Source organism: Macaca nemestrina, chromosome 11 (genome assembly GCF_043159975.1).
Source record: "Macaca nemestrina isolate mMacNem1 chromosome 11, mMacNem.hap1, whole genome shotgun sequence".
NCBI classification, from domain to species: Eukaryota; Metazoa; Chordata; class Mammalia; order Primates; family Cercopithecidae; genus Macaca; species Macaca nemestrina.
Genome location: NC_092135.1, coordinates 57,677,263 through 57,689,343, shown reverse-complemented (window position 1 = coordinate 57,689,343; position 12,081 = coordinate 57,677,263). Strand labels below are relative to the sequence as shown.

At 43.1% G+C, this 12,081-nt stretch overlaps 1 protein-coding gene across 3 annotated transcripts in view; it reads left to right on the top strand.

Moving 5' to 3' along the window:
* Positions 1–140: 140 nt before the first annotated feature.
* LOC105493182 (lymphocyte antigen 75) overlaps positions 141–12,081 on the top strand; it is a 94,207-nt gene continuing 82,266 nt past the window's right edge. For 2 of the 3 annotated variants that reach the window (XR_011609801.1, XM_071072840.1), the window contains exons 1-3: positions 163–308; positions 5,779–6,150; positions 10,793–10,963. Coding sequence is in view for 2 of the 3 variants with exons in the window: in XM_071072840.1 (XP_070928941.1) it covers positions 215–308; positions 5,779–6,150; positions 10,793–10,963 (637 nt within the window). In the remaining variant the exon portion in view is untranslated. Of the gene's footprint in view, positions 309–5,778; positions 6,151–10,792; positions 10,964–12,081 lie in introns of all 3 variants that reach the window. The other variant, XM_011760663.2, reaches the window with a different exon arrangement.

The following is a 12,081-nucleotide window of genomic DNA, read 5'->3' as shown; positions in this document are numbered from 1 at the left end:
TATCTAGCGCCCCGCCCTGTTCATTTCCCACACCCGGCCCGCTACGCCCCGGGGCCGAGGAGACGCACGTCTGATTGGTCGGGGTCGGCGGGGGCGGGGCCGGGGCGCCCCGAGAGGCCTGATATAGGAGCGGGCGGGGCAGGCCGAGCTCAGCAGGAGGGGCGGGTGCCGCGTGCGCCCGAGGACCCGGCCGGAAAGCTTGCGCCTGCTCAGGATGAGGACAGACTGGGCGACCCCTCGCCGCCCGGCGGGGCTCCTCATGCTACTCCTCTGGTGCTTCGAGCTCGCGGAACCCTCTGGCCGCGCAGGTAACCGCGGGCGCCTCCGGCCCGCAGTCCACTGGGTGCCTCGACGCCGCAGCTCTGCCGCCTTCCAGCCAGGAGCAGGGCTGCGCCCCCGGCGCAGGTCACGGCTGCTTTGCTGTTGGGGGTCTCTGGAGCCGGACGAGTGAGCCGCAGGGGAGGTCTGGCGGAGTAGGCGCCCCAGTGCCCTCGGGAGCCCGGAGGAGGGCGCGGTGGATGTGGGAGGACAGGGCCCTTCTGGTGCAGAGGGGACGCGGTCCACCGTAGAGTAGGCTCACTGAGGCTTTTTTGACTAGGTGCCCTGCTCCGTCGTCTGTCTTATAAAATATTGCTGGAGTATGGGGTTCCCCATCTGCCCTCTGCGTCCTGTCCCGCCCGTTCTCGCTTTTCCTTCGCCCCTTGGTCACCTTGGCCACAGGGCCAAGAGGAGCCTCCACCCACAGTGCTAAGGATTCCCAACGATTCCCGGATTTCACTGCGCCTACGGTGCGTATCAGAAAGGCAGTCAGGTTAAGTAAACCATCTTCTCTGAAAGTGACCAAGACCAAGAGTCAGCTATGATGCCGCCACCCACCGTCTAGACCAGCAAACCTTTCTTCTCTTTGTTTTATCAGTTCCAAACGACCCCGCTCCCCCAAGGCTGACAGCCCCACGCTGAAGGGCAGGTCGCCTGGCTGGGGACCTGCTGCCTCTCAATGGGGAAGCAGGACCAGAAACAGCCTTCACTGATGTTCAGGGTAGTGCCAGCGCCACCCCACCACACCCCTTGGCAGCAACTGGTTGCTTTTACTTTCTCTTTTTGCCTGGGCGAGAGGTGTGCAGAGGACTTTGTTTCTTGGTTGGGCCGCATCATAGGCACTCAATGGGCCACCCGCCACCGGCCACTTCTGTTATCGTGCCTGTATGAGGAAGGAAAAGACTGTCCAGGCAGTTTGAAAAACACTAAATTGCTGGTGGCTCTTATTTTCTTTGCAGCTAAGCTAAGTTACCATCTGGTTTAGACTTCGTTCGGAGAGTGATGGGAAGAGATTTCTCAGAGTGTGAGTGCCATCATCCTATCTACAGCAAGGACCTGTAAATGAACCCTGCTCTGAGTCACACTTCTCTATTCTCCTTTGACCCTGTGTGCTATTAACTACCAAAGGAATCATTTAAAATAAGATCCTTTATTGCCTTGAGAATTTATCTGCCTGCCCCACAATCCAAGGTGGAAAAGTTCACTGCAACAACTAACTACAGTGAAAATGCACTAACTTTTCAATCACTAACCTCTTGGTTCCCATCTACATCTGCTTCAGTCCTGTTTTTATCTCCTTCACAAATTTCAAGGTTTCCTTAATTCTTGCAATCTCTGCAATCACTGCCCTTTATCACTGACCCAAAGCAAAAAGCACCAGGTTTAACTCTATTCGCCCTGTGCTAGGTCTCCACAGGTTTTGTTATCCTGTATCCTTCCTTACTCCTAGCAGCTACTCTGATCGATGTTCTCTCAACCTCAGAGCAGACTTGTGGCCTTGTTTGGGGAAGCACTGGAATTTTGAACCCCCAGCCATTTGGGTCAATTGTTTGGCAAGAGTGTCCGCTTCATGATGCTGGTGATGGCATGCACCTCGTCACGTGCATGGCTAGGCTTGTGCAGGTGGCCTCTATCACCCAAACACTGAAGGAGCACCTCTGTGTCCTTGGGGAGATGCCAGGTGCTTAGTTTACATTTTTGCTGCTTGGAGAGCTAACAGCTTGAAGTAAACCAATCCGTCAGGGACTCCTGAGGTTTTCACCAACCAACACCACCCAATCATGCGTGAAGACTTTCTGACTCCCTGGACATTGCCATGGACTCAGCTGTCATTTCAGGACCTGCTTTTGAACTAACAAACCTAGACTTCTGATTCTGTCTTGCTGCGCTTACCTGTACATTCTGAACACATGGTAGAGACTCTACAAAATGCTTAATATGTGATCTATGGATGTTCCCCTGAAATTATAAATGCTGCCATCTTCATCCTTCTTGTTTTCCCAAGCTATTTCCCTATCCATTTGTCTATGGCTATATATGTCAATATCCAGCTCCTCTTTGGAATGCGTGAAGCTATTTGGTCTAGAGTTTATAAGGCAGGAATTATTTAGTGATCAGACAATAAGAAAACACTGAGAGAGATGATTTTCCTTTGATGGATGTAAAAATACTAAAAATTTATTTTCAATTTTTGGTAATGCTACTTAGCCATTTTCTCTCAAACACTGGAGAATTTATATCAAATGACGCATATACAAATGTATCTAGAGGGTAATGAGGCTTCTTTTCATCAAATTCTGCCTTTTAGATTTGCCCCAATGTTGTATTTGGAGGTAAATACTAAAACTCCATTGAGGACTGGTATAAAGTTGTAAAATGAACAAAATCTAATAGGAAGCTATCTGTAAAGAATATATTTTATAAAATAAGTTTTATAAAATAAAATCTACTCTGTAATTACCTTTTCAAAGTATAATATATTTCTAAAATAGCTTGTATGCCCTTCTATACCAAATTTTCTAAATAAGGGATTATGTTCACTCTTTCTCAGTCCTCCTTCCGGCTCTTCAACCTACTATCCCAATAAGGGTCGTAAGACTGAGGCAGTTTGAACAGCTCCTGCTAAAGGTAAAGAAAGATACAGGGAAGCATCATGAAAGGATAGGACTCTCCCTATCTAATATATGCATATACGTACCTTATATATGGAGGCTAATAAGTTTCCTTTAAGTATATGAATAATTAAGATCTGTACTAAGTGACCACTATAAGTGTCAAACATTGAAATTGCATACTTGGTTCAAACAAGGGGTTAGTCTGAGAAAAACGTCTATATTCAGAGATGTAGCAGTTTGTTAGGAAGTTTGGCAGCTCCACTTTAACAGAGCTACTCCACACCTCTCCTGCAGTGTTTTAGTATTTCAATCTAGGACTCCTAACTCCTGCTTTTTCCACTGTACAAAGAAATGTAGCTAATCCATTGGATTCTACAAAAACTTTGAAAAATGCAGAATTGCAAACTGCAAAGGAAGGCAAAGCTGCTGCTTCCCCAGTTCACCTGTTTGGGATCGAACACACAAAGCAGAATGCCCGGGAAAGACAGCAGCAAGACTACAGGGCAGGAGAGGGGATGTTTCCAACAAGGGTGATGGGCACGTCTCCTGCAGGAGCAGACTTCTTTTTTCTTCTGTAATTTTTGATACTTTGGAATGCAAGATTTATTTTGGAGAGGCAAGAGAGAACAGTTTAGAAAAGATGTAGATCAGAGGTCTGAGTAGCTATTGAATTGTGGGAGAAGGCCATGAGAGAAAGTGTAAGTAGTAATCTTATAGTACATTTTCTTTTGTTGACTGTCCTCCCAGCCTGTGTCCATCAAGCAGAAAGTGGCAGAGGACTGTCAAAGGAGAAAGTGTGAGGGATGTGGCCGGGCACAGTAGCTCATGCCTGTAATCCCAGCACTTTGGGAGGCCGAGGTGGGTGGATCACCTGAGGTCAGGAGTTCGAGACCAGCTTGGCCAACATGGTAAAACCCTATTTCTACTAAAAATACAAAAATTACCCGGGTGTGATGGCAGGCACCTGTAATCTCAGCTACTTGGGAGGCTGGGGCACAAGAATCACTTGAACCTGGGAGGCGGAGGTTGCAGTGGGCTGAGATTGTGCCACTGCACTCCAGCCTGGGCAACAGACCAAGACTCCATCTCAAAAAAAAAAAAAAAAGTGTGAGGGAGGAAAGCTGCTATGGCAAACATCAAACATCCTTAGCTGCAACCCTGTGGAATACTTTTAAAATTCAGATTTAAAATAACTTTAAGCTTTAAAGGATTTTTGTTGCTGTTCTTGTTGTTTCCCTTGTTGTTGCTTCTGTTATTGAAAACAAAACAAAAAAAAAATCCTTCCAAAGTTCAAGCTGCAGTCAGACTTAATTTTATAGTTATTATTTACATGGTAAAAATCCCCTCAAGTCACCAGTCCCTGGTATGGGAATTTTTAACTCTAAAAGCCTTTGAATTATTACTAGGAAAAGCATCTGGTGTTAGTGAAACCAGTGACTGTGACGCTGGTATCAAAATGAAAGTGTCTTTGGGGAACCAAAATTTTATAGGTCTTTCTGCTGAACTCTGGTTCATTGACAGTGATTGCTTAAGCTTGTCTAAAATATTTCAGCTTTACTCTTATCAACATGATGATCTCTGCTATAATTGTTTAAAATTTTCCTTTGTAAAAGAACTAACCAAATTATCCGATTATAGTTTGTTGTAACAGATGTGAATCTTATTCCACAAATTCAGGTGTGCAAGAAACAATGCATTACTTTATTTTCAGAAAACCAAATTAAATTTGGTGCTGAGCTCCCATTCCACCAGGTTGCCAGAACTTCAATAATTGTCCTTATTGGGGTCTTTCCCAGCTCATGCAGAGTGCCAGGGGAACATTCAGGGAAGATTCTTCTTTAGTCATTGGATCCCGCTGGTTACCTCTGGGTTTCCCCTTGTCCAAACCCACAGGATCTTGAATCTGGTGGCTCAAGACTCATCAGCCATCACTCTGGTAGTTCCTGGAGTTTGGGGTTCAGCCTTCTTAGGTGATCCACACAGTCAATCCCCCAGGCTTTCCCCAGGTCCTGTCACCTTCCTGAGGATGCCACAATGCAGCTGGCCACAGGTTCCCCTACCCTCAGAACCCAGATCTCTATTTCTTCTTGTTTCGGTACCCCCATTGTTCTGCTGCTCCCCCAGAAGTTTCCCTGTTTCCTCTGACATACCTCAATGAATTTAGTCCTCCAAAAAAATATCTAGGGGGAAGTGGTCTTTAAGAAATTTGTCCTTAAATTTTCCTTTTTAGTGGCCACACTAACTTGCCCTAAGGCAGAGGACCACAGAGGCCTCACTATGTACTTAGATCTGAAGAAAGGAACATATATATAGTGAACATGCTGTGTTAAGCATCGACTTTTCATGTAATAATTTACCCTGTCATAGTAGCTAACATGTAAGCAGGCAGAATTATGGTCCCAACTAGACTTTTCATTGAGATGAAAACTAAAGAGCTTCTTTTATCTCATTAAATGAGAAGGGAAATATCTTTCATGAAATAGCAACAACAAATATACATGCTGCTCTACATGCTTTACATGGATTAGCTCCTTTCATGCTCACACCCATCATAGGAAAACTGGAGCACACAGGTTAAATGATTTGCCCTGATCATATGGCTAATAAGTAGCAGGAGCAAAATATGGACTCAGGCGGACTGGCTCCAGAACCCGTGCTCTGACCCTACAGACTGCACTGCCTCTCTGCTCACCACTGTCCCACCTTGTGTAGTGCCCTGCAGCTTATAAAGAGTGGGAACAGTCTGAGGATGGGAACAGTCCAGTAGTCTCAGACTCTCCTCAGCAAGTAGGGAGCAAGGCACTTCAACCACATAATCCACAATCTGTCTATCCATTTGACTCAGCTAATGACCCCTTCACCATCGTCCATGGAAATACGGGCAAGTGCATCAAGCCAGTGTATGGCTGGATAGTAGCAGAGGACTGTGATGAAACTGAGGACAAGTTATGGAAGTGGGTGTCCCAGCATCGGCTCTTTCATTTGCACTCCCAAAAGTGCCTTGGCCTAGATATTACCAAATCGGTGAATGAGGTAAGAATGTTCAGCTGTGACTCCAGTGTCATGCTGTGGTGGAAATGTGAGCACCACTCTCTGTACAGTGCTGCCCGGTACCAGCTGGCTCTGAAGAATGGGCATGGCGCAGCAATCTCAAATGCATCTGATATCTGGAAGAAAGGAGGCTCAGAGGAAAGCCTTTGTGACCAGCCTTATCACGGTGAGTAGTAGAGAGGGACTTTGACTGATTTGCTGTTGTGCTTGTCACATGTGATATTGAATGTGCACAATTTAGTAAAAATAGAGTCATACATTCGTAAGGGCAGTGAGTGAGCTCTTCAGTTCCAGGCACTGTGCAGTTACTTTGAGCGACATTCTTACGAGTGCATATTTGCCTCTACTTTGCAGGTAAGGCTGAGAGAGGTTAAATGCCTTGTCTGAGGTCACACAGCCATGTTATGATAAACCTGGGATTTCATCAGATAGATAGGTAGTTCTTATGATGGTCTTCTAAAGCCTAGAGGAAAGGAAACATTTGATTAACAGGAAATCTTTTTACAGGCTAAAAGTCAAATGATCTAATAATGTTGATCTTATTCTAAGTTTTAAAAGAAGAAGAAAGGCCAGGTGTAGTGGTACGTGCTTGCAGCCCCAGCTTCTCGAGAGACTGAGACAGCAGGATCACTTCAGCACACAGGAGTTCAAGGCTGTAGCGTGTAATGATCACGCCTGTGAATAGCCACTACACTTCAGCCTGGGCAACATAGTGAGACCCCCATCTTTTAAAAAAGAAAAGAAGGAGAAGGGGGAAAAATGTATTTTTTCTTGCCTACGGATTTTGATAAAATGGGAAAATTTTGAGTGGATTTTCCTATTTATTTTCATTTTTGGCATAGCAACCAAATTTTGATGTTTATATTTATGATTCAGCGTTTTAAGAGTGGAGTTTTTCAGTTGCTTCCAAAAATAAGTATATTAATATTGCCTTGTGGGGAGCTGACCATGGACTTAGCTCTGAGTCTAGGCACTGGACTACAACTAATTTCCAAGTTAAAGAATGAGTAGATTTATTTTTTTAACCACTAAACGTAATTAGCTATCTCCCAAGCAAATATTTTTCATTGTGTTGCTCTAAATTACACCAGATGTCAATATGCATATAATTATGTCCTCTAAGTCCTATTATTTCTCCTTGCCTTTCTTTAAAAATTTCCCTAGCTTTATGGTGGCTTTCTTCTTCTCTTAAAGATCATTGAAGCTAAATTTGACCTCAAAGGCAGGATAGCAGCTTTGCTATCCTTTATCCATCCACACAAGTTTTTCTTTCTAGTCTTTCTATTTCCTAGTGAGGATGCAGAAATTATTCTGAGAATGTCAAGTTCTGTTATGGAGAAATATTAGAGAATTAGAGATGGGGTTTTCCTTTTCATCAATCCCTAACCTTTGAATAGTTGACAGTCTGTTTCTGCGAGCCAGTTTCCTCCTAAAAGTAAAGCAGTTGCTTTCTGGATATGACTTAATGGCAAATTTAAATTCTGTGCCACAAAAGCCCTTCTCTAACTTGCCAACTAAGAGGAAACACAGAGTCAAAAAAAAAAAAAAAAGCCTTTTAATTGGATTTAACTTGTTTCATTGTATTTGTCCAGGGATCAGAAAGGATAATTTTCTTGACAGTGTTCTTTTAGCCTCCTGATCTAATTCTTTTGAGGGGCATAGTTGTAATCTTAAACTCCCTCAGTTCCCAGAGTGTCTTCCTTTCAATATAACTGATTTTCCTTTTTATCCTATGTGTTTTATTTATGCATTTCTAATGTTCTTCTAAGACGGGGACTATGGATTTCACCCAGCTGCCAAAGAGATCAGTAGCACAAAAAAGGTTAAGGACCTACCCAGGGGACCACCCAGAGAGAGCTAAGCAACGCCACCAGCATAGCCCACAGGCATGAAATGTTTCTTGACTTTTTCAAATATAATATTTGAAACACTAAATCTTTTTTTTAAAAGCATACACAGTTGTGACTAGTCAAGGCATACTTCAAGTTTTAATTTGCACAGAAGCCAAGGCCAAACCTGCCACCTCTTCTCTGTTTCTGTCGGGGTGACTGGTACCATCTAAGTTCTACATGTCAGAAATTAGCAAGTCACCCGAGAGGTTTCAGGCTTGCCTCTTCCACCACTCCAGTATAATCAAACATGAAGTCCTGGCAATTCTACCCTTTTCAATTTATGTATATCCCTTCTGTTCTTAGGTTAGGGACTGTTGTCTTAAGTTAGGGACCTTCTCTAGGACTCCTTTACTCAGACTCTCAATACTGATTGTTGTCCCCACCTTCTTATCTAGCAGTATATAAACAAAACATACAAGACAACTGAGTCCCAACAAAGTGAAATCCAAGGTTACCTAGCTTGTTACAGCAAAGCTAGGGCTCAAAACCAGTATTCCTTTCCCCCAAACAGCTTCTTTCTTTCCCCCTTGGCTTTAGCAGTATAAACAAAGTTTTCACTTGTGATACAAGAACATTAATTTATCACTGTGCCTTGGGTTGCCTCTCACCCCAACTCCCATCCTGTGTGAGTCATGTTCATCTCAGAGAAAACTGAAATTGTATAAATTTTATGAGTGAACTGCTTTTACCTAGCACCCAGGTGTACATTTATACCATTAAGATACCTTGATCTCACTAGGACTTTTCAAATTTTGAATGTTTGGTGAATCATGAAGAGGAAATGGACTTTTTGTGGTAGGGTGGCTGCAGAACTATCAGAATTCTGGGCAACTCTTAGAAGCCTGCCAACAACCCCTTTATCCATTGAAACTATTTTGTCTCATGTTACTGATGACATTAATTTGCTAGTTTTCTGCATAATCACCTCATCTCACAAATTTGTACCTATTGCATAATAAAGCTGTTGTTTTAAGGATGCTATCACCATAAATTTGCACATTCAGAGAAGAGGCTTCCCAGGAAAGCCTGTCTTGCTAAGGAAGCCCATGGCATGTAAGAGGTCCAGCATCAGCAAAGAATGAGTGGGAGCAAAACGCTTAGTGAACAGTTAGCGCAATGTAGCTGCTTCTGGTGTGGTGGTTGTATGCTTATCATTCTTCAAAGCATGTATTGTGACTTAGAGAGCTTATTAATTGAAGCCCAGCTTTGAGCTATGAAATTTAACTTGAAACTTGAGAAGGCACCCACTGATGTCACAAGTTGTCCTTATAGGTCAAGAGTCCAATCAGAGAGAGCCCATTTTCATCCCTGTCACTTGCGGCTGAGTGCCTGAATGTCTCACTGGGAAATGGGGATTTCCCAGACAAATATAATACTTCCCCTATGATCTCACAGGTTTATGATAAAGAACAAATGACAGAAGTGTATACCAAGGCACTTTGTATTCCAAAAATCAAAGGTTTTAGAAAAGAAAACTGATGGTTCTACAAGGAACAGTCCTTGTGTTCAGGGACTGTCCTCTTAGGTTTGTAATATGGGAAGAGAAATTGGTCATGAGCTATTGGGGGGTTTTTGATGCAGTTAAACTGAAACATAGGTAATAAGCAGAATCCTTATAAAATGTAAGGTCAACATACTCTTTAACAGAAGTACCCTTTTGAAACTATTTATATGACATAGCAAAATAAAGCCAGTGATCTTTAAAAGACTATTTGTGAAGAAAAGCATCCAGATTATTACTACCTTTTGCTATAGTTCTACTTAATACATTCTAAGCTGTTAAATGGCCTCACACTTTAGTTAGACAGATACTTGAGAAAAAGAAAGTAGAATCAAATACTGTCTTAAGCACACTTTTAAGCACATCTGTGAGACATTTTGGGGAACCCTAATTGCCTGGTAAAGGGTGATAAGATTTGATTACTATGATTTATCTAATGACCATTACTTGATCTGTTAATGACTGAGGTTTTTAGCAAATTGAGGATTTGGAAAATTGTGGCAGAAAGAGATACAGAGTTAGCCGTTCTACAAAAACACCTTTCCAAGAGAATTAGTATTGATATAAGTATCAAACACTCTTTCCAGCATTTCCAGGCATATTTGAGGTTGGAATCACTTTTCAGTTCCTCCCCATGTACCAGGGAAAATGATTAAAATAAAAGCCAAACCTACTACCTCACTGGCCACCAGCCAGTCACATGACTGCCCCATTGAAGTTGCTGCTGCTTTCATACCCCAAATCACCATGCCCTGTGCCTCCCCAAGAATCTACTCAGAAATTCAGCAGCTCTTCCTTTTACTTGCTTATAAACCACAGTCTCAATTCTACTTCCAGTCTCTGAACAATGGGACTATTTGTCCATCTTTCTAATTCCGCAGGTGGTTCCAAAGTCCACACCCACCCTTAGTGGTTCCAAGGTATTTTTCTGGCTCCAGCACTTTCTAAAGAAAAGAAAATAAAGGTAAATGTAACCTCAGCCAGGGCACCCTTTCTGGTGAAGTGCTCTGCGGCCCACAGCAGAGTTAGTAGACCCTCACCTGACCAATCCAGGCTCTTTCAGCTCCTCATTACACCACAGTAAGTGAAACTTCACATGGATGATCACTGAATGCTATCCCCAATTTGCAAAAGCAGAAACAGAGGCTACTAGAGGGTTGGATAGCTAGCCCACAGGCAAACAGTGGGTCAGCAGGGAGCTGGCATTCATGTGCAGACCTGACAGCACCCATGCTCCGAATTCCTACATTCGATATTGTATTCTAAACAACAATGTTTGTTTTTCAAAGAGTTTTAGAAATGAGCCAACTGAAGCTGACTACCCAGTTTTGTTTTGTTTTGTTTTGGTTTGGTTTGGTTTGGTTTTGACTACCCAGTTTTTAACTCTCTTTTCCCCAACTTCCTCTCCAACCCAGAGATCTATACCAGAGATGGGAACTCCTACGGGAGACCTTGTGAATTTCCATTCTTAGTTGATGGGACCTGGCATCATGATTGCATCCTTGATGAGGATCATAGTGGGCCATGGTGTGCCACCACCTCAAATTATGAATATGACCAAAAGTGGGGCATCTGCTTGAAGCCTGGTATGTATGGGCTGGTAAACTTTATGTGGAAAGGCAGTACATTTATATGAGGCAACAGGGAGAAGGAAGAGTTCAAAGCGACTCAAAAGTGACTGCAAAAATATCATCCTGGATAAGGAGTGTATGTTTGGAGGAGAAGAGAGAGGTAATGTGTAGCCATGAATTTGCCTTCAGAAGCAGGCCTGGAAGTGAACCAAGGCGGATGGTGTCATGGAGGAGAAGGAGGGAGTGTTCCATAGCACAGACACCTCAGGGAGAGGAAGTGTGGAAAAGGCATGCACAGTTAGGAAATTGCTGCTGACCTTTAGTAGTTTCAGAAGACTAGAGGGGGTAGAAGCTGGGTTGTAGTGGAATGAAGCATGAACAGAAGGAAGTAAGCCTCGCAAGTTTCACGGAGCAGAAGAGACAGTTGGCAAAGGACAAAATTGCAACAAATTTATGTAGTTACAATCTCATTTGGCTTTATTGCAATTCTAGAATCAGGCAACACCTCATTTCATAAAAGAGTACTATAAGGATTCCAGTTTGTTGAACAGAGAGGATTGGCTTTGTAGACAGAAAAAGGGCTGAAGAAAGCAAAGACAAAAACCAAAGAGTGGATTGGTCGTTTCAAAGTAACTTTCCTTGTAAGAACAATAGAGAAATAATCGATTGGTTAACATCAGGTGACTTCAGGTTAAGCATTAAAACAGAGGGAACTTCATTTTAATTAGGCCAATTAAAGATTGAAACTGGCCTGTTTGGGAAATTAGGCAGTTCTCTCTCTCTCTTGATTTCTCAAAAGGCCGGATAACAACTCTGTTTCAGTTTGGTGAGTGGAACTTTGGCATGGGTGACTCTGTTTTGATTTTTGAGTCCTAGATCAGGAGCTTAGTCCAAAGCAGTGACCTCCTGTAATTTTTATTTAAAAATGCAAAGGGTAGTTCAAGAAAGAGATCAGTTGAAAAACACTTTTAGAATGGTGAAGTATTAAGCATGTTTATGGCCTGAAGCAAAGAGCAGGAAAGAGAAGAGATAGATCTTCCTGGGGCTCTCAAAATTGGTAACACTGTTCCTTCCACCATTCCTGTGTGTTTGTCAGAGTGCTTTTTCTCATTACTTCTTACCAGAAGCAAACT